Source organism: Ovis aries, chromosome 2 (assembly GCF_016772045.2).
Source record: "Ovis aries strain OAR_USU_Benz2616 breed Rambouillet chromosome 2, ARS-UI_Ramb_v3.0, whole genome shotgun sequence".
Classification (NCBI taxonomy): Eukaryota; Metazoa; Chordata; class Mammalia; order Artiodactyla; family Bovidae; genus Ovis; species Ovis aries.
This window is the reverse complement of record NC_056055.1, coordinates 136,736,008-136,759,305: the sequence shown is the minus strand read 5'-3', so window position 1 is coordinate 136,759,305 and position 23,298 is coordinate 136,736,008. Positions and strand designations below refer to the sequence as shown.

General features: G+C 40.0%; 1 protein-coding gene across 6 annotated transcripts in view; it reads left to right on the top strand.

Annotated features, from left to right (window-relative positions):
* The window catches only part of MAP3K20 (mitogen-activated protein kinase kinase kinase 20), a 169,668-nt gene that overhangs the window by 56,319 nt on the left and 90,051 nt on the right, over positions 1–23,298 (top strand). For all 6 annotated transcript variants that reach the window (XM_060411103.1, XM_042243712.2, XM_027964845.3 and 3 more), the window contains exon 3: positions 20,069–20,156. In XM_060411103.1, coding sequence (XP_060267086.1) covers positions 20,069–20,156 — 88 coding nt within the window. The remainder of the gene's footprint in view (positions 1–20,068; positions 20,157–23,298) is intronic.

The window sequence follows — 23,298 nt, the reverse complement described above, 5'->3', positions numbered from 1 at the left end:
GAGCATCTGTTTGAATTCTGATTACCACTGTTAGAGAACTCACTGGAACATTCTCAATGCTCCTGGAACCTTCACCTTTGGAAAACTGTGACCATCACAGAGTTCTTTTCTGAGTTTTTCTGAGTCTATACCACACGCTAACAGTACATCTTTGATCAGTCATAAAAGGAATTAAGTAACACTGTATAAGAATGTGATTTTTTAAAACATCATTAAAATTATACTCCTCAGAAAACTCTTGCCAAATGGCATTTATTAAGCCTTTAATTGTCCCCTAACTTGTAATTATAAGTAATATAGTGTCATTTATTGTAGTTTTTTAGTTTTCTGTCAGTTTTTTAAAGTTTTTTCTTGCTTTTTGGAATCTCTTTCTAGTTTTAAAGTGACTAGTTCTTACTTAAGTGAAGAACCCAACTGGATATAGTATACTAATAATAGAAAAATAGAGCCCTAAATATTATATTTTATATAATTCAGTATCATACCTCTTTTTAATGTTTGTACTTTTGTCCACTTGCTCACTGTGACCCTGCTATACTTAAAACCAGACATTTCCATGTTATATTTATTTCCTATATTTTACTTTTTATGTTAAAAAGGTGATAAATGTTTATTTTTTAAAAATCAAACATTATATCAGTGTAAAAAGTAAAATAGCAAAAAATTTCTCCTCCCTACAATCCTATTTTATAAAAATTCTCAGCTTATGAATGACTTAACAGGTTGATTTTTTTTCCCTCTGCATTTATGACAGTACTAATACTCTTTCCACTTCCCAGCTGGCTCCGTGGTAAAGAATCTGCCTGTAATGCAGGAGACACGGATTCTCTCCCTGGGTCGGGAAGATCCCCTGGAGAAGGAAATGGCAACTCACTCCCGTATTCTTGCCTTGGAAATCCCATGGACAGGGGAGCCTGGCAAGCTACAGTCCATGGGGTCACAAAGAGCTGGACATGACTTGGTGACTAACAGCAATACTCTGTCCACTCCATGAAAAAATGAATCATCCAAAGAAGAGTAGCATGAGGGAAATTTGTATCTGCCTGTATCTTGACTGTTGTGATGATCACTTGAATACGGGTAATGTAAAATTGTGTAGAACTAAACACACGCACACATACAATGCATATAAAACTGGTGAAATCTGAATAAGGTTTGTGGACTGTCCCAACCTCAGTTTTCTGGTTATATTATTGTGCTGTAGTTATGCAAGATGTTACCATCAGGGTACACTGTGTAAAGAGTGTATGGGACCTCTCTAAATTATTTTTTATAGCTGCCTGTGAATCCACAATTATCTTTTTAAAAAGAAATTTAAAAATTAGATCGTTCTGTTATATATATATTATCTTGCAACTTGAATTTTTAACTTTATATATAATTGCCATGTGAGTATGGATAAAGCTACCTCATTCTTTTTAATAACCTTTATACTTTGTATTTAAATAGTATTTATTTGTTTACTCTTCTTTTGTTATACTAAATTACATTCTTGACCAGTATACCATAAAAATTTACTTAACATGTGAAGAAACATGAAAAGCTTCTGAACACTTCTTAGTAAAATGTTAGGCTATGAGAGGCAGGATGTTTAGTGGCTTTCAGGACACATTCAGCTCCAGAGCTTCTCCTTTATTTTGTCCTTCTAAAGCAACTTGGAATGTATTCACTATTTCCTGATATTGTAGGGATGAGTTGTATGAGTGGCATGGATTCTGACTGAGCTTTCTCCCAGGCAAGCTGGCAAGCTCAGAGCACTGAGTGATAAAGAAAGCTTCACTCTCCTGTCTCTCCCTCACCACAGGTCATCTTTTCTATCTTCCTAATGATGCTTGAAAACTGTGCACAGATTGCTTAACAGGAAATATGTAAATGTTGGTTCCTTTGCTGATGTTTGTGGAATGGTCCCTCTTGAATTTTGTGGCTTCTTTGTGTAGCTCCAGGACTAAGGTTGATGTTTGAAGGCAAAGTGAAACTTCTGTGGCTTCTGAGGTTCCGCTGGTGCCTCTGTCTTCACCCCATCTCTTGTCCTTTCTCCTCTGCTAGATTGAGCTGCTTTTGCTAACTCAGTTGGTTAGAGCAAGATGTTTCTGAAGGTTTGGTCAAGGGCTATCTCTATAAAGCTGTCCTCTTACAAAGGAAAATCTGTAGTTGGAGAGGATTTGTGAACCCCGAGCAACTGTTAAAGATGTGTAGAACTCATCATTTTGTAGGATGGGTATAAACATTTATAATAATAATGCTAATAACCCATATTTGGGACTTAATACAGTCCACTTTTCTTGGTGCTTTATATGCCTGGCCTCATTTAATGCCTAACAATAGTAAATCATATTCTAATATTCCTTTTCATTTTACAAAGTGTTTTCACATTTATTTGATTTGTATTAAAACCCTGTGATATGAGACTAGAGGAGATTAGGGAGGTATAACAACTGAATGTGATGTGAACCCTCTGGAGAGGGTCCTAGACCACAAAGAGGACATTCACAGAGCAACAGGTGAAATAAGTTTGGTTAATAATGATGTACTACAGTAATATATTAACTGGACTAGGGCTCTGCTGCCGCTGCGGCTGCTAAGTAACTTCAGTCGTGTCCAACTCTGTGTGTCCCCATAGACGGCAGCCCACTAGGCTCCTCTGCCTCTGGGATTCTCCAGGCAAGAATCCTGAAGTGGGGTTGCCATTTCCTTCTCCAATGCATGAAAGTGAAAAGCGAAAGTGAAGTCGCTCAGTCGTGCCCAAGTCTTAGCGACCCCATGGACTGCAGCCTACCAGGCTCCTCTGTCCATGGGATTTTCCAGGCAAGAGTACTGGAGTGGGGTGCCATTGCCTTCTCTGGGACTAGGGCTCTACAGAGCCTCTATTTTTACCTATGATTCTAAATTCTCTAAACAGCTTTTCTCTGAATCTAAAAATTATTCCAAAATAAAAATTTTGAAAGTTTTTATTATCCCCAATTCCACAGATTCCTAGTGTTTGAAAGGCCAGGTAACTTGCTGAGTGGCACATAGTGAAAAACCAGAACCCCAAACCCTAGTCCTTACCTTTCTGGTGCCACCCATGCCTGTATTTGGCTCAGTGCCACCATTCCCCCAACAGTCTTTAGAGCTGGGAGGTAATATCCTTACTTTAGAGACGATAGATCATTGTGGTTGATGTTCACTCCTGGAAAAATAATTCAGAAATATTTTTCTGATTGACTTTGAGCCAGTAGTCCTTCCATATTTGAATGGAGGGTGTCGTACATATATTGGGCTCATTTGATTACACTAACACAACAGAAACCTCGTTATGATGAATGACAGCCAGGGCCAGAGGCAACTGTTCTGAAAAAGAATAATGGTGCAGTGTGCTCCTCTGTGACCTCTGACATGGAGATCTGAGAATGGGCAGGAAATAGAAGCACAAGAACAGCCCCACCAAATTCTCATTCTTTCTGCAAACGTGGTAATTGTGAGGCTAATGATGGTTAAGCTGGATTCTTTACCCTGAGTGTGGAAAAGAGAAGTAATGTTCACTTTCTTTCAGCTTGGCACTTTATTTTTAAAATAGTAGGGAAGTGTAAGATTTGTTTAGAGATTAGAAGAACCAGGCTTAACAACTTGGGGTCATCTGTGGTGTATTTTGGTCTTTGGATTTAGAGTCTTCCGGCAGCTGTGGTGTTACCTGAGTTTGTAGGCTGACATACCTTCACGCTCTTCCAATGCTGTGTCCACTAGACTTTCTCTGGTCTTTTCTCACTGTTCTGCCCAGACCTGTGTTCCGGCCTCTTGTCTCCTTTATGAGTTTCACTGTGCAGTTGCTGTCAATCTTTGGATCTGTTTTCCAGAAGTTCATAGTTCTAGCAGGTGTTCTGTGTGTCTGAGATCAGTTCTGTGTATCTTCTAAACAGTTTATCTTTGTTCACTCTAGGAATGATTTATTGAGGTAAACCAGGTGCCTGGCATGTACTGTCCAGGTATATGTGGCCCTCACAGCTGCTTAAGTAGACACTGATTTTCTTATTTTAGAGATGACAGCAAGCTCAGTGATACTGAGGGACTTGCAAGGCCACACAGTTTAGACATGATAAAGTTGAAATTCAGCCCCAGCATTTCCAGCTCCTAAATAATGAGGCCACAGTTTAGCTGCCACAGAACCACTGTCTAGGCCAGTGCACATTAGACTCACCTGGGAAGCTTCTAAGGCACACCTGTGCCTGGGTCCCACCCCATATCAGCTTAGTCCGATTTAAGTCAGGAAGTTAGAATTTAAGGGACTTTAGATCATTCATTTGGTCCTTTTTACCTCCAAATTTTGACATTTATCAGTAGGTGAGCTGAGGCCTCCAATCACATAGCCTCTGAGTGTCAGAACCAAGGCTAAATTAGGTCTCTTGATTCTGATTCTGGAGTTCTTTCCATACTCAAATAAAGTAAATATGTTAAAGTATTTCCTCTGTTATGTATATGTATAGTCACAGGTGAGTTTGTTTATCCTTTTGTAACATGCAAAATGTGTGTGCGTGTACATCTGTGTGCATGTGTAGAACATGTACATCTGTGTGATTTTGAAAACTGACATTCATTTGTGAGAGAGGCTGTACTATGTCATGGTGGAAATCATAGGCTTTACAACCAGACTACCTGGGTTGAATCTTGGCTTCACTGCTTCTTAGCTAGGCTTGTAATTCCTTTACCTATCTGTGTTCTCCCATGTATACTCCACATTCCAAGCAAACAGAAGTGCTACTGTCTCTCAAACACGCTGCCCATGCTGTCTCTAACAAAGTTCTTGCTGTTCCCTTTGCTTGGAATGCCAAGCCTTCTCTAGCTAAAAATTAAAGCCTAATTCATTTTCCATTGTCTAACTGAAGCTTTCCATTACCCCCAGCTTCACCTAATCTCTATGTGGGTCCTCCACAACACTTTCTACTTCTTATAATCATTGTGTTACATGTTATTATTATGTACTTTTATTTTTCCCCTGCTATTGTGTGAGCCTTGATAGTAGGGGTTTATTTTATTTTTATATAACTTAGAATGCCTGTGTCTCTTGTTTTCATTCATACCAGGAAATAGCACAGGTATAGATCTAAGGGACTTTTTTTTTTTTTTTTTGGATCTAAGGGACTTTATCAGAATGTTCAGAGGAGCTTATATTTAACTGACAAACTCAATAGAATCTATAAAGGGTATTTAACAGAAAAGATCAGAATTCAGAATTAGTTAGGGAAACTTTAACAATAGAATAAAAATCCAGCCAAATATAATGGGATTAAGAAATGAATAAAAAGCAAAGAAACAGAACTTAGTGAAAAGTATTATTTCAAGCTGTTTTGATGTTTAGAAAAGTAGTTTGAGAAGAGGGTCAGGCAAAGTTGTTTGTTACTTGGAGAGGTGAAGCTCAAGCATTTTTTAGGCCTAGAGGATAGAACTAGAAAGAGATTGTTCCAGAAAGGATATAATTGATGGATTATATGTCCTGAATGAAAAGGGGAGATATAAAAAGCACAGGTTGGGGGGGGGAAAAAAGAGCACAGGTGTCAGTGTAAGATCTGGGAGGGAAGGATACCTTTTTCTCAGACAGAAAGGCAGAAAGTGTAAGGAAGGAACACCAAGGGCAGTTATGCCTGTTTCTCTGGTGTAGAGCATCTATAGTGATCTGAGGCTGGAAAAGGCAAGAGTAGCTAAAGGCCGTGAGTAGAGTCAAGGTTTATTGTAGGTAACTCATAAAGATGGTCTTGTTTATTACTTGCTATCATCATCATCTGTCTTCCTCTCTAAATTGTAAGCTCTGTGAAGGCAATGGCTTTGCCATCTTGTCCATCACTATCCTCAGCCCCGAAAAAATAGTGCCTGGCACATAAATACTCAGTAAATATTTGTTGGGTGAACAGAGAGTGAAGAAGGGAGGACACTGGAGATACTCGAAATTACTGCTACAGCCTTCTAGCATTCAATAAATGGAGATGTAAACAGAACTCATTGGATAAGGTTGCTAAGAGCGCTCTTTAGAGAAAGCTGACCTAAGAGAATGCCCTTCTACACTTTCCTCTTTCCTGCTGCCTCAGGTGTGAATATAATGGCTTAGAACCTCAGGGGTTGTGTCGTGGTCCTCTGGTAACCTTGAGGATGTAAACTAGTGCGAAGGATGGTGAGGCAGACTGTGTTAATAGTCGTGGCGCTTCCGTACTGGGCTTCCTGCAGCCTTCACATTTTGAGACAATATGAGCTACTTGCTTAACTACTGTTATTTTGGGTCTCTGTTTCTTTCAACAGAAAGAAGCCACAGTGGGGCTTCTCTTGTGGCTCAGCTGTAAAGAATCCACCTACAGTGTAGGAGACCTGGGTTCTGTCCCTGGGTTGGGAAGATCCCCTGGAGAAGGGAAAGGCTACCCACTCCAGTATTCTGGCCTGGAGAATTCCATGGGGACTGTGTAGTCCATGGGGTCACAAAGAGTCGGACACGACTGAGCGACTTTCACTTTCTTTCAATAGAACCAGTTGATTAGTGGGGGAAAACTGAAATGAATTAAGGGACTAGAGACCACAATAAGATCAACTGAAGAGCAGGTTTAAGGTAAATAAGGCTAAAAGGTTAAGGTGAATAAGGCTAAAAGGTTAAGGTAAAAGAGGGCCTTCTGTGTTTGAGATGGGGGGTAATAGAAAGATCTAAGGGATGGTCATGAATTGCTAAAGCAGAATACTAGTGAAGGCTGCTGGAGGAGAAACAGTGAAGGAGAGTATCTTTGTGCACAGAGAAGTAACCAAGAAGTAACCCTTTGATTAGACCAGTGCTTCTTTCAGTTTTCTGATGGGCCACCAGGGACCATCTGTGGACCCTGGAGTCTTATCTTGAAGAGTCCAGTTTGAGATACAATACAAAATACTGTTTTATTGTATGGCTTCACTGTCAAAATGATTTAAGGCAGCTAATAGAAATACAAATTATGAGATTTTAAAAATTAAAATAGGAAAATGGGGCAAAGGGAAAATATGGTAAAAAAAAAACAAAATGGAAACAAAAATGATAATAGTACAATAAAAATACACTCATGAGGTTCTTTATTCTTTCTAGATATAGGCAACAAATTTGTGCCTAAGCTTTCTAGCAATCAACTTGAAAAATGTAACATGATAAGTTGTTGAGCAATGGGGATTGAAAACCAACCAGTTCAGGAAAATCACAAATATTCCTTTTACTGAGACCAGATAGATTCAAGGGATTACATCTGATAGAGTGCCTGAAGAACTATGGATGGAGGTTTGTAACATTGTACAGGAGGTAGTGATCAGAATTATCCCCAAGAAAAAGAAATGCCAAAAGGCAAAATGGTTGTCTGAGGATGCCTTACAAATAGAAAAGAAGAGACATGAAAGGCAAAGGAGAAAAGGAAAGATATATCCATCTGAATGCAGAGTTCCGAAGAATAGCAAGGAGAGATAAGAAAGCCTTCCTCAGTGATCAGTGCAAAGAAATAGAGGAAAACAGCAGAATGGGAAAGACTAGAGATCTCTTCAAGAAAATTAGAGATACCAAGGGAATATTTCATGCAAAGATGGGCACAATAAAGGACAGAAATGGTATGGACCTAACAGAAGCAGAAAATGTTAAGAAGAGGTGGCAAGAATACACAGAAGAACTGTACAAAAAAGATCTTCATGACCCAGATAACCACAATGGTGTGATCACTCACCTAGAGCCAGACACCCTGGAATGCAAAGTCAAGTGGGCCTTAGGAAGCATCACTACAGACAAAGCTAGTGGAAGTGATGGAATCCCAGCTGAACTATTTCAAATCCTGAAATATGATGCTGTGAAAGTGCTGCACTCAATATGCCAGCAAATTTGGAAAACTCAGCAGTGGCCACAGGACTGGAAAAGGTCAGTTTTCATTCCAATCCCAAAGGAAGGCAATGCCAAAGAATGTTCAAACTATTGCACAATTGCACTCATCTCAGATGCTAGCAAAGTAATGCTCAAAATTCTCCAAGTGAGGCTTCAACAGACTGGTTCCAAATTGGGAAAGGAGAATGTCAAGGCTGTATATCATCACCCTGCTTATTTAACTTATATGCAGAGTACATCATGCAAAATGCTGGGCTGGATGAATAAGCTGGAATCAAGATTGCTGGGAGAAATATCAATAACCTCAGATATGGAGATGACACCACCCTTATGGCAGAAAGCAAAGAGGAACTAAAGAGCCTCCTGATGAAAGTGAAAGAGGACAGTGAAAAAGCTGGCTTAAAACTAAACATTCAGAAAATGAACATCATGGTATCCAGTCCCATCACTTCATGGCAAATAGATGGGGGAAACAATGGATACAGTGAGAGACTTTATTTTCTTGGGCTCCAAAATCACTGCAGACGGTGACAGCAGCCATGAAATTAAAAGACACTTGCTCCTTGGAAGGAAAGCTATGACCAACCTAGACAGCATATTAAAAAGCAGAGATGTTACGTTGCCAACAAAGGTCTGTCTAGTCAAAGCTATGGTTTTTCCAGTAGTCACATATGGATGTGAGAGTTGGACCATAAAGAAAACTGAGAGCCAAAGAATTGATGCTTTTGAACTGTGGTGTTGGAGAAGACTCTTGAGAGTCTCTTGGACAGCAAGGAGATCAAGCCAGTGAATCCTAAAGGAAATCAATCCTGAATTGGATTGATTGGAAGGACTGATGCTGAAGCTGAAGCTCCAATACTTTGGCCACCTGATGCTAAGGGCTGACTCATTAGAAAAGACCCTGATGCTGGGAAAGACTGACGGCAGGAGAAGGGGACAACAGAGGATGAGATGGTTGGATGTCATCACCAACCTGATTGATGTGAGTTTGAGCAAGCTCTGGGAGTTGGAGATAGACAGGGAAGCCTGGTGTGCTGCAGTCCATGGAGTCACAAAGAGTCAGACACAACTGAGTGACTTAACTGAAGATGATTATACTTAAATTATAACTTTATATGATTGAACCTAAAAATGTGAAAAGTTTTCTTTTGGATCAGAGGAATATAAAGATGTTTTTGAGGAGAGCCATAGTAACCAGGTTTACACTATACCTCAATATTGGGCTGAAAAGTGAATACATTCAGTCAGGTGGCTCTACCAGTTACTTGAGTGTGTTTTTAGAATGATTGGTATTTTTGCATAAATTTAGGTAAAACAACCCCTAAAAATGGAAAAATAAGACATGTCAAGAAAATTGATAAGAATTTGAGTTTTTAGACTTGTTTAGTCACTAAGTTGCTGGGAGGGATTGGGGGCAGGAGGAGAAGGGGACGACAGAGGATGAGATGGCTGGATGGCATCACTTGATGGACGTGAGTTTGAGTGAACTCTGGGAGTTGGTGATGGACAGGGAGGCCTGGTTTGCTGCAATTCATGGGGCTACAAAGAGTCGGACACAACTGAGCAACTGAACTGAGTCACTAAGTCATATCCAACTCCTGCAACCCCATGGACTGCAGCATGCCCTCTCCTCTGTCCTCCACTATTTCCCAAAGTTTTCTATAATTCATGTCCGTTGAGTTGGTGATGCTATATAACCATCTCATCCTCTGCCACCCCCATCCCCTTTTGCCTTCAATCTTCCCCCAGCATCAGGGTCTTTTCCAATGAGTCAGCTGTTTGCATCCGGGCCACAGTATTGCAGCTTCAGCTTCAGCATGAGTCCTTTGAATGAATATTCAGGATTGATTTCCTTTAGGATTGATTGGTTTGATCTCCTTGCTTTCCAAGGAACTCTCCAGCTGTCCAGAGTCTTCTCCACCAACACAGTTCAAAGGCATCAATTCTTCAGCATTCAGCCTTTTTGATGGTCCAACTCTTGCATCTGTATATGACTATTTGCAAAACCATAGCTTTGACTATAGGGACCCTTGTTGGGAAGGTGATGTCTCTGCTTTTTCATATGCTGTCTAGGTTTGTCATTGCTTTCCATCCAAGGAGCAAGGGTGTTTTAATTTCACAGCTGCAGTCACATCCGTGGTGATTTTGGAGCCCAAGAAAATAAAATCTGTCACTTCTTCCACTTTTTCCCCTTCTGTTTACAATGAAGTGATGAGACCAGATGCCATGATCTTAGTTTTCTGAATGTTGAGTTTTAAGATAGCTTTTTCATTCTCCTCTTTCACCATCAAGAGGCCTTCTTCACTTTTTGCCATTAGAATGGTATCCTCTGCATGTCTGAGGATGTTGATATTTCTCCTGGCCGTCTTGATTCCAGCTCGTGATTCATCCAGCTTTAGGCTTCAATTCAGTTCAGTTCAGTTCATTCGCCCAGTCGTGTCTGACTCTTTGCGACCCCATGAACCGCAGCACGCCAGGCCTCCCTGTCCATCACCAACTGCCGGAGTCTAGGCTTAGGAAAACCTATAATGTAGTGTGATATGAAAATTAGCCTTCAGATGTTATCTTTTACTATCTCTACTGAACACAAAGAAGGACTTAGATTTCAGCATGAAGGTTAGTGAAAAGAAAGATTGTGGTGGTGGTGGTGGTGATGGTTATTAATATGGGAGAGTTGGCTTACATGGAGGCTGTCTCTTCTTTAAACCTTAAGGGAGAAATCGTCTTAAGAGTCTGTGATTCCAGGTTATTTTTTTACCGTATATTTGTTGGGGTTTGGTGCTTGTTTGTCACTCAACAGTCTGGCAGACACCACACACGGCCTTTGTCATTAATTATTGTTTGAGTATGCTGACAGAACCCAGAAATAGTGAAATCATTCAATGGAAGAATCCAGGTATTCCAGATGCTGTCTAATTGGAGTCTACAAGATATGAAAGGACTTTTCAGACTGTTTAAAAATTAAATCTGCCTGAATTCTTCTAAATGATTTTGCAGATTTCTATAATAAATGTAGCAAACATTTCTCTAATGGGATATAAATAATCAAACTCTGTTGCACTGTAGAGTAATATTATAAAGCACTTAACTAATCAGATTGTGAGAGTTGCTCAAAATTCCTAACCATGTAATTTTTGCATAGAGAGAGGGTGCTTCATGCTGTGCAATTAACTGGTTTTATTAACTATAAATTTGGTCGTTTCTTGCTGGCCTGATGGCCTAGTGAGAATTAGATCTTGGTTCTTGACTTGACCTTGCCCAGTTGAGTGTCAGGAAGGCTTGGAAATCTTACAGTGGAGGTAGTGGCTGAGGCCGTAAAGGGAGTTGATGAAGAGCTGTTTCTCACGTTTCTGTAACTAACTAGAGAGTTTTGGTATTTTTTTAGGTCTATTATTATTTTAAGATGTTCTATAAACTAACATCCCATTCTGTATTCAAATTAGGTTTGTAAAGTGGGAGGGTTTAGTGATTATAAACAGAGCTTTGACATAAGACAATCTGTGTTAAAAACATGGCTTTGCCATTTTTTTGTGCCCTTAGGCAAGCCTTAAAATGTCTCTGTGATAGTAGAAGGCTCTGACTCGTGATTTGCTTTGAGGCTTTAAAAGGTCAGTCTACCGATCGCATATATATCATCACCAGACAGAATGATGTTTGCATTACTCACCTTTCTGAAATTTGATTATTTTCATCAGGTTCTTTACCCATTCCATTTCTTCCTTTAATTTCTTCATGAAGTGAAGTGAAGTCGCTCAGTCGTGTCTGACTCTTTGCGACCCCATAGACTGGGGCCTACCAGGCTCCTCTGTCCGTGGGATTTTCCAGGCAATAGTACTGGAGTGGATTGCCATTTCCTTCTCCAGGGGATCTTCCCAACCCAGGGCTCGAACCCGGGTCTCCCGCATTGTAGACGGATGCTTTACCATCTGAGCCACCAGGGAAGTCTTCATACTACATATATTTAAAATACAGATAAATAAATCAGTTCAATTCAGTTCAGTCGCTCAGTCATGTTCGACTCTTTGCGACCCCATGAATCGCAGCACGCCAGGCCTCCCTTGTCCATCACCAGCTCCCGGAGTTCACTCAAACTCACATCCATCGAGTCAGTGATGCCATCCAGCCATCTCATCCTTGGTCGTCCCCTTCTCCTCCTGCCCCCAATCCCTCCCAGTGTCAGAGTCTTTTCCAATGAGTCAACTCTTTGCATGAGGTGGCCAAAGTATTGGAGTTTCAGCTTTAGCATCATTCCCTCCAAAGAACACCCAGGGCTGATCTTCAGAATGGACTGGTTGGATCTCTTTGCAGTCCAAGGGACTCTCAAGAGTCTCCTCTAACACCACAGTTCAAAAGCATCAATTCTTCAGCGCTCAGCCTTCTTCACAGTCCAACTCTCACATCCATACATGACCACTGGAAAAACCATAGCCTTGACTAGACGGACCTTTGTTGGCAAAGTAATGTCTCTGCTTTTCAATATGCTGTCTAGGTTGGTCATAACTTTCCTTCCAAGGAGTAAGCATCTTTTAATTTCATGGCTGCAGTCACCATCTGCAATGATTTTTGGATAAATAAATACCTCTGCTCAAAAAATGCATGCAAGTGTTTTAGAATTATATTTATATAGTATTTTGGTTCTCTAGATTAATCTGGGCTTCCCTGCTAGCTCAGACAGTAAAGAATTTGCCTACAATGCAGGAGACCTGGATTTAATCCCTGGATTGGGAAGATCCTGTGGAGGAGGGCATGGCAACCCACCCCAGTATTCTGGCCTGGAGAATTCCATGGACAGAAGAGCCTGGTGGGCTTTGATTAATCTAAGCCATTAAATAACATTAGCAAATGTATTCACAGCACATATACAAGAGTTCAGAATAGAAGAGCAAGATCACAAACTGAAATAAAAACAAATGGATGGTGACTTCCCTGTTGGTCTAGAGATTAGGAATTCTCCTCCCAGTGCAGGGGACATGGGTTAGATCCCTGGTCCAGGAAGAATCCTGCATGCCACGGAGCAACTAAGCCCGTCAGCCACAGCTACTGACCCCACGAGCCTACAGCCTGTGCTCCGCAACAAGAGAAGCCACTGCAACAGAAAGTCCATGCACCACAACTAAAGAGTAGCTGCTGTTCAGCACAGTAGAGAAGCCCACACACAGCAATGAGCAGCCAGTACTGCCAAAAAGCGAACAAGCAGAGGGGCTTCTGCAGTGGTTGAGTGGCTGAGCCTCCCAATGCAGAGGGCCCAGGTTTGATCCCTGGTCTGGGAATGAGGTCCCCACATGCCGCAACTAAGACCAGGAGCAGCCAAAGAAATAAAATATTTTTATAAAATAAGACTAATATAAAATATTATTTTTAAGCTATCTATATGAATTGTTTGACACAGTAGACACTCAGTGTGTACTAGCTGTTTTGTACAGAAGTCTGCAAACTGGAATCTCTTTGAGCAAAGGCAGCTTTTGATAAAAAAATATTTAGATGAAAGGACTCATATTTTTATTGTATTTTTTTAAAGGGGGTGGGTAAGGAATCCACCTGCAATACAGGAAATGCAGGAGATGTGGGTTCCATACCTGGGTGGGGAAGATCACCTGGAAGAGGGCATGGGAACCCACTCCAGCATTCTTGCCAGGAAAATCCCATGGACAGAAGAGCCTGGGGGGTGTACAGTCCATGGGGTCACACAAAAAGTCAGACACAACTGAGCGACTGAGCACAGCACAGCACGCATAAACATGGAAAGTCAAATATGATAAATGCATGAAGCTAACTAATACAAGCCAATTATGAAAGTGAAATCCAGTGTGGAAGAAACCTGATCTTTGCTCGTAAGCGTGACTTGACTGAATGATAAACTGGTTAAAAAGGAAAAGGAAGACCTTCAGAGAAAGGAATTATCATTGGTTAAATACCTGGAATTTCTAGATACTAGGGTAGGATTTCTGTTCTCCCTTAAGGAGATTGGAGCCCAGAGAGGTTAAATCACTTCCCCTAAGTCACCCAGCTTATAGGAGGCATAGCCAGGACTCCTGCCTCCAGCCTGTTTGACTCCAGAGGGTATCCTAATACACCACAGTTAATGACCTCAGTTCAGTTTATCACATATCTATCGAGAACCCACTCTGAGTAAAACAACTGTTAGAAATACATCAAGTTAGGTGTTTGTTTGTTTGTTTATATATATAGAGAAATAGATAGAAATTTAAAGCATGAAGGAATCTGGAAGATAATTTTGTCCAGCAAAAAATAATTTTCTAGGAAGAAACAAGGGTCAGAGTAACCAGGTGGCTCCAGGGCCATCCATTTTGGAATTAGAATTTAAATTTCCACTGACCTAGTTTTGATTACATTATATTGTGTTTTATTATTTTTTTAAAAGCCTAACCCTTCATTAATTCATACTTCAAGTCTTATTCAAGGGCTTTCTTTGGGGAGGTTTTCTGTGTAATTTTAGCCCCAAGTGATCTCTTTGACCAAGTTACATAAGTTGTTTAGTGGAAAACTGAGTGCTTGAATGTGCTTTTGTTATCCAAACTGAATACAGGTTTACAATATATCTGACTTTTTCATGTCATCACAGTGACCTTCTGTTGTTGAGCATGAAGAATCTAAAATCTCTCAGTCTTTTATACCTTGGGATATCTCCTACATCCCAGTCCTTAACTCTTCAGTATTTATTTCATTCAGTTTTAGCCAGCCTTCCATCCTGCCAGGTTAGTCTGTCCTTAGTTGGGTATATACTTAACTGGAGAGCAGCCTGATCCCTGGAACAGAGCCCAGGCAGCTGTCCTGGTAGCTGCATGTGGTAAGTCTCCTGCAACCCACCAGGAAAACCATTGAGCAATAAAGACTTCCCAGCACCAGTGATGTTTGTAATGCCTCCCGAGTGACTCCATCTCGGCTGTTCACGAAGAGTGAGCAGAGGGACTAGTTTATTTTTCCTTCTTAGTATTTCTAGCCATTTTTCTTCCAAAGAAACGTCTTCATGATATCATACGCCATGAGGAATATAGGCTGCATTATATTATGGAACCTGAATTCAGTTCGTTTATCCTTCTTTATTTCCCTGAATCCCTAAAAGGCAGCATTTGAAAGAAAACCTACAGAACTGAGAGATTTGCTGCTTGTCGTGTGCCTGTGTTATTGAATAGGTCTCATTAAGTGTAAAAGTGACTCAAAGAGCACAACCTGGGTATGACTCCGGTGATTCAATGCAGAATTGAAAATCATCCTCACCTATTTTTAATGTTGTTCTATAGCACTGACTTTTTAGAAGTGGGAGCTGGTTTTCCATCTTGCAAGAATCAAGTTTTTATTTTAGGAAAATGCCCCTAAAATAGTATTCTTGGAGTAAAAATGCAATGAAGTAAACAACTTTTTTATTTTTTTGGACACTGGTTCTTGTGATCTGACACGTGTAAATCTTCTGATTAGAGAGTGCATTCTGCCTCAATTATCTTTATAATCAGAGCCTGAAACAGAAGAGAATGTCTACCTACTTCTTGCCTGAAAAAGCAGGATGTTTGACCTTATACACTGCTGTTTTAGGGTTGTTTGTTTGTTTTTTTTTTTTGGCTGCACTGAATCTTCGTTGTGCCATGGGCTTTCTCCAGTTGTGGTGTGGGGCTTCTCGTTGTGGTGGTTTTTCTTGCTGCAGAGCGCAGGCTCTAGAGCTTGGGTCAGTAATTGTGGCTCACAGACTTAGTTGCTCCACGCTTGTGGGATCTTCCCAGACCAGGGATCAAACCGGGGTCCCCTGCATTGGCTGGAGATTTCTTAACCACTGGTCCACCAGAGAAGTCCCTGTTTTGGGAGTTTTTAAATCAAGTATTTCCCATTGTGCCTTACATTCTGCTGCTAAGTACAATAAATAGCTCTGGGCTCTGTGGGAATAATGATAAGACGTACACTGTACTGAGAAGACCAAGGGCATTGTCTTTTCGAACCCATCCTGTTCTTTAGAAGCCTGGTTCAGTTGTAGAGTTTTGTGATGTTGGCCCAAGCCTAGGAAGAGGGCTGTCTTAGTCCATTCAGGATGCTGTAACAGAATGCTGAAGATGGGGTGACTTATAAACCACAAACACACTCATAAGTTCTGGAGGTTGGGAAGTCCGAGATCAAGTTGTTAGCAGAGTCAATTTCTGGTGAGAACCTACTTCCTGATTCACAGTTGGCCATCTTCGTGCGGTGTCCTCATGTGGCAGAAGGAGGGGGCGAGGGAGCCCCATTCCATTCATGAGGCTCTACCCTCATCACCTTTTACAGGTCCCACCTCCTTATACCATCATTTCGGGGGTCAGGTTTCAACATATGGATTTTAGGGAAACACATTCAGTCTATGCAGAAAGCATGTGAGAAATGTAGCCCCACTAAGAATCAGGGCTCCATTTTTCAGTGTGTGGTAGAGGAGTGACTGCTACAGTGGGTATGCTGTGGGCAAGATGTGGACTCAGTAAGAAGCTGGCTTACTTGCAGAGGTGATTTTGGAAATATAAATGGTACAGTGCATTGGGTTGAAAGCTGGAAGCAGAAGGTTTAAGATTAAGCAAGCTTCTCCATTCTATATCTGAAAAAGTTCAATGAGGGCATGCTTGGAGAATAGACAAGCAAGGAAGGGCTCTCAAGAAGTTTTGCCCATTTGATTGTCATGGACTGCAAGAGGCGACTTGTAGCTATCCAAGGCTTTATTCTGAAAGTTCACATTAACAAAGGGCTCGTGAACACAAATTTCAATGTGGCTTCTACTGTAGTTGTATAATTGATTGACTGGCATTCTTATGAAATAATAGCCTGAAGTAACCCTTATGCCTGTAAAAGAACAGAATGAATATTGAAGCAAATCCACACCCACAGGCACTGTACTCTTCTCACTGCGCTGTTCAGAGTAAACATTTACCTTACATGAACTCTTAGCATGGCAGTTATTTAAACACACTTAATATCACTATTGTCAGATACTATTTATTCATCCACCCTTCAAATGCTGTTGAGCTTCTGCTGTGTAAAGTATGTGATCTTTCTCCCTCGTGTGGTTTTATACTAGACAAGGTGCAAGACAAGCAAGGCTTCTCTGAAGAGCAGTGGGCTACGAGAACAAATGTCCGAAGGGAGAGGAAGACCATTTAATAATAAAACACTGAACCAGAGTCTAAGGAGGTATACTCAGTGTCCAGACTTTTGTCTCACGGTGTCTCAGAGCTTATGGACTTCTTCAGGAATAACCCAGGAGATGTTTGTTCTGGATGCAAGTCAGCAGAAACTCATAGCTCAGAGATTAACTAAACTAGTCCTTATATACCTAGGGTAGTTCTGGGGAGGTAAGGAAGGAATTTTACCTCTTTCTGATCCAATCCTAGGGAAATCAAAATTTCCATGCAAAACAGTATTTTAAATATTTATATGCTCTAGTCATACATACTATGGATAACATGCATCTATTGTTTTTTCTGATTAAAAATTATAGAGGCTATTATAAAGAATTAGGGAAATATATGAAAATTTTAAATCAGTTAATATTCTTTTTACTGCCTCGTGCATGCTCAGTTTTTTCAGTCATGTCTGACTCTTTGCAACTATATAGACTGTAGCCCACCAGGCTCCTCTGTTCATGGAATTATCTAGGCAAGAATACTAGTGTGGGTTGCCATACCCTCCTGCAGGGGATCTTCCCCACCCAGGGACTGAACCCATGTCTCCTGCATTGCAGGCAGATTCTTTATCCTCTGAGCCATCTGGGAAGCCCTTTGCTACCTAGAGATAAACACAAATAATATATTTTATTTCCTCCCCATTTCCTTTATTTTATGTGTGATTTTAATTTTTTTTTTAAATGTGGGCTCTTCTTAAATTTGGGGAATGGCTATTCCCCTTTAAACTATTGGGGAATGGCTATGCACTCCAGTATTCTTGCCTAGAGAATCCCATGGACAGAGGAGCCTGGCCGGCTACATAGTCCATGGGGTCGCAAAGAGTCAGACATGACTGAGTGACTAATACTTTCACTTTCAGTATTCTCTAAGTACATCCATATTTCTGCAAATGACAATATTTTGTTCTTTTTTATGGCTGAGTAATATTCCATTGTAGATATGTACCAAATCTACTTAGTTTTAATAGTATAAAAAATATTTAAATTTTTTGGCACAACAGAGCATTATTTTAGCCTTCATTGTTATTATGTTTCCTTTTTACCATAAAGCTGAACTTCTTCAAGCCACTAATCCATTATTTTGATATGTAAGCCATTTGCTAGAGTATCCCAGAATTTAAATCGGGAAAACAATGGGAAAACAACAACTGGAGGAAAAATTATTTGCTGCATACTTACTTCAGCAATTTCCATTGATGAACTATTGACAGGCAGGAGCCTATAGAGGCAAATCTCTATAATACATCCACTTGCATTCAGATACCGGCTACTATAAGCACAGGTTTTAATAATTCAATTAATCCCAGGTATTTCTTTTGGAACTTGTTTGAATTGCTAACAGGTATCATGATTTCCATTTATTGCAAATATTACTTATTTATTTAATCTATCTCTACTTATTATTAGGCCATTTTCATGAAACTCGTACAACATTCTAAAGTAGCATGTTGTTTTCGAGATGTTAAATTCTTGGTTTATTAAATTGGAACCTAAAGCCTTATTCCATAAAAATATCTTTTGCTTGCAAATCATACTGCAAGAGTTTTTCATAACTGTAAAGAATTAAAACATGAGCACAACAAAGTCACACAAGATAATAGTTGTTCTGTTATTAGCATATACCTACTCAAGACCATTTAGACATGCTTACCAACACCTGAAAAGATACATTCTCTCTCCATGATATAATTTGTTAGTATCTTAAATGTAAGCATGAAAGCTAGCTAAAACACTGAAAATTCCATGTCATGCTGAATTATAAAATGATTGTCCAAGGATTCAGAATATTCTTATATTTATTCTTATTGCTGAAAACATTTTTAATGGCTTCGAGATTTAGATATTCTGAAGATATCAAAAAGTGCCAAAGGATAACACTGCCTGATTTTGACCAATACTGGTTCCAACATTAATGCGTCCTCACATTGAGCTATCATGCTTTACTCACAGAGAGTTGATCTGCCACTGAAAAACAGAGGGCTTATGATCTCCAAACTTCACATGAACTCTTTTTACAACAAAGGTCATTTATGCTGATTTAGAAATAAAGTTGCCATATGGATGGATAATTGTATTTATTGTCCAGTTAGTATATTTTCTTTCTACTTGGAAAACTAAATTATGAGAAGATTGTTTAATGAATACAGAGAAACCTCTACACGCAGTGAACACTCAGTAATTGTTAAGGAATTATTTCTATAGCCCCCTTCAACACTTACTAAAACAAATTGTCAAATCAATCTTGATAAAATGAATGTCTTATCCAGTCACTAATAATGGCTCCTTTCTCTTGTTCCCGTATTGACCCCTTGTCAACCCATAACCTCTGTTTTCTGTTTAGTCAAACTACCTTGCAAGCAAGTTTCACATGTTTTTAATGAAAAATGGTCTCCTACTGGGGTGTCCCAGGTGGTGCTTGTTGTAAAGAACCTGGCTGCCAGGGCGAGAGACATAGAAGACATGCAATCCCTGGGTTGGGAAGACCCCCTGGAGGAGGGTGTGGCAACCAAGTCCAGTATTCTTGCCTGAAGAACCCATGGACAGAGGGGTAAGAATATTGGAATGGGTAGCCATTCCGTTTTCCAGGGGATCTTCCCAGCCTAGGAATCAAACCCAGGTCTCCTGAATTGCAGGCAGACTCTACTGTCTGAGCCAATTTTGTCTTAACTGTTCGTCCAACTGATAGAAATTTAGTCATGTTGCAGTCTGCCAGTGGGGATATTATGCAGGAAAAAAAAATCTGTTTGACTTAAAGGAAGAAGGCTTTTACTTAAATAAATATGGCATCTCCCCTCTTTAATCATCCCCCTCTACTGTCAGTCATGTTGGCTTTCTATCTAGTAAGCACTTCTGCTGCTGCCAGTTGAACCCCATTTCTTTAAAAAAATTTTCAGAAACTTTCAATATAAATTCTTAATCTATCAAGAAGACTGCCAGCGGTACTGTTTTATTAGTATCACATGCTTGTTGAACACATACACATCCTTGTAAAGTATGTAAAAGAAAATTGAATATAAAATCTGTTTTATGAGACTTTTATAAATGTGAAATTTTATGCAATTTTGTATTTGATTTTTGTATAGGCAGAAATACTCAGCGTCCTCAGTCACAGAAACATCATCCAGTTTTATGGAGTAATTCTCGAACCTCCCAACTATGGTATTGTCACAGGTAGGAACTCTATTTGACTTTTTTCTTTCCCCATTTACCTAGCTTTAGATTCTTTAATATGCTCAAATGCTTAATATTACGTTCTGTCATGAATTGTGTGCTACTGTCAGATGTCACTTTTGTTGCTATAAAGCATTAATAAAACTGATTATATCAATATAATTAAGAATGGTGTTTCCACTTCTACCCATGTTTAATTGTGCTAATTATATCTGTGTAAATGCTATTTAAATGCACTCGCAGCTGCAATACCAATATTTAAAGGTGCCGTTTAACTAAAATTTCATTTAATTAGTTGAAATGAGCGATGTTTTTTGTAACTCTGTGACCTTTTACAAATTAAGATTTCTTGAGCTACTCATGTTGTAATTCTTTGCAAGGCATTTTAATCCCATTAGAGCATTCTTTCTTCAAGGTCTCTGATGTGAGAATAATATTTTTCAGGTTTGGTCATCTGGGTTGGTAATGACCTTGATCTAAATTATCGCATAATATGGAACTGCAATTTATAACTGATGGAAATACCCTTTCCAAAATGGAGCACACAGGAAATTTTGCCATATAAAAATACAGAATGGCACCTATTTATATTACTTTATACTTTGGCCACCTCATGCGAAGAGTTGACTCATTGGAAAAGACTCTGATGCTGGGGAGGGATTGGGGGCAGGAGGAGAAGGGGACGACAGAGGATGAGAGTGGCTGGATGGCATCACCAACTAGATGGACGTGAGTTTGAGTGAATTCCAGGAGTTGGTGATGGACAGGGAGGCCTGGCATGCTGCGATTCATGGGGTCGCAAAGAGTCGGACATGACTGAGCAACTGAACTGAACTGAAGCTGTTTATTGGATTATTATACAACTATGAGTATCAGTTCAGTTCAGTTCAGTTGCTCAGTCGTGTCCGACTCTGTCCATCACCAACTCCTGGAGTTCACTCAAACTCAAGTCCATCTAGTTGGTGATGCCATCCAGCCACTCTCATCCTCTGTCGTCCCCTTCTCCTCCTGCCTCCAATCCCTCCCAGCATCAGAGTCTTTTCCAATGAGTCAACTCTTCGCATGAGGTGGCCGAAGTACTGGAACTTCAGCTTTAGCATCAGTCCTTCCAAAGAACACCCAGGGCTGATCTCCCTTAGGAGGGACTGGTTGGATCTCCTTGCAGTCCAAGGGACTCTCAAGGGTCTTCTCCAACACCACAGTTCAAAAGCATCAATTCTTTGGCCCTCAGCTTTCTTCACAGTCCAACTCTCACATCCATACATGACCACTGGAAAAACCATAGCCTTGACTAGATGGACCTTTGTTGGTAAAGTAATGTCTCTGCTTTTGAATATGCTATCTAGGTTGGTCATAACTTTCCTTCCAAGGAGTAAGCCTCTTTTAATTTCATGGCTGCAGTCACCATCCACAGTGATTTTGGAGCCCCAAAAAATAAAGTCTGACACTGTTTCAGGTCTACCATAAGTATAGTGTTCAATTTTACAATACATAACTTTGACCCAAGTTCTTTATCATGGCAGTTCTTTGACCAAAATAAAACAAACAAGAAAACCTTAAAAGATCAGGCAGCCCTCTTTTCTTCTGCCGTAGTGGTAAGAACTTGGATTGTCTTTATATATTGTCTTAACAACAAAATACCCTCAATAAAAAGGACTGGATTAGGTACTTCCTTATAAATTATGTTATCTAATACTTAGAATAACCTATTTCACGTAAGAAACTGAAACTCTAACTTAGGTACTTTTCCAAGATTACCCAACTAATGGTAGAACCACAGTGGTGTAAGTTTTTCAATTGATTTTATACAGAATCTCCTCTTCTTATACATAAGCTAGGTTCTGGACGGCTATGAGCACACTTTAGATCCAATAGATGTGGAAGACTGAATGTACTGCTCCGTTTTATGTAAGAGACTTGAGTGTCCTCAGCCAACCCCCGGCAGATCACTGAAGGATGCTAGTACAGACGCAGCTGAGTCGTGTGGAAGGTCAGATGGGTTGGAAATGAGAGCACTTGCCTTCCCTCTTGAAATGAAAACTAGTATGGCAGACTTGTAAGTAAGTAAGGCAGGCACGAAAACCGTGATCACCCAATCCAACTAGCTCCCTCTTTTTAGAACCTCATTGTCTTTCTCAGATGCTGGAGTCCTGATGTGGAAACCTTGAATAGCTTGTACCTATTCCGTCTTGAGTGTACTTGTTAATAAAAAAAGGTTGTTGCATCAGGCAGCTGTTGTCACTCATTCTGAGGACTTGAAAGAATAATTTATCAGAGTGATGGAACGGAATGGACACCGGAATAGGAATTGAGAGATGAAATCTTGTCTTGATTCTGCCAAAGCTCCATAGATGGGTCCCTGATGATCTATGTCTCAGTTTTCTCTTCGTGCGTGAAGGGACGAGAATTGATTATTTCTGGGTGACAGTGTGTATAGGTGCACCCATGCATGTGTGTTTGCCGAAACTTCTCATCACAGAGACGATTTTCTAAAACCTGCTTGTAAGACTTAGAACAGAGTCCAAGAGGTAGCTGCCATTTTATTTCCCTTGGAAGGGAATTGAACATCTTTTTCTCAGATCTACAAAATAATGGGATGACTAGAATCTCCAAAGTCAAAAGAAAAGGTACAATAGAGGATCGTCTTCGATCATTCTTTGATTTTTGGAAACGTCTTAATTCTGTACTACCAATCAAGCAATAAGCACTAACTGGAGTAACTATAGTAATTTCAAACAAAATAAGCTTAAGAAATATTACTAGAAATAAATTGAGTCATTCATAATGATAAAAAGAATCAATACATCAGGAAGATATAGCAATTGTAAATGTATACACAGTTAACAACAGGTCCTCAAAGTTCATGAAGCAATAACTGACTGTAAAAGAGAACCAGTCAGTTCAACAAAGGGGTTTCAGTATCCCCATTCTCAGTAATTGATAGAACAACTAGATAGAAAATCAGCACGGATATAGAAGACGTGACAAACACTCTCAACCAGCTCTACACACCACCCAACAAAGAATGCATATTCTTCTCAAGGGCATATTCTTTAGCATGCATGATAAGTTAAATCATGAAATAAATCTTAATGCATCAAAAAGAACTGAATAAAATGGAAGAGCAGTTCAAGTTCACTGC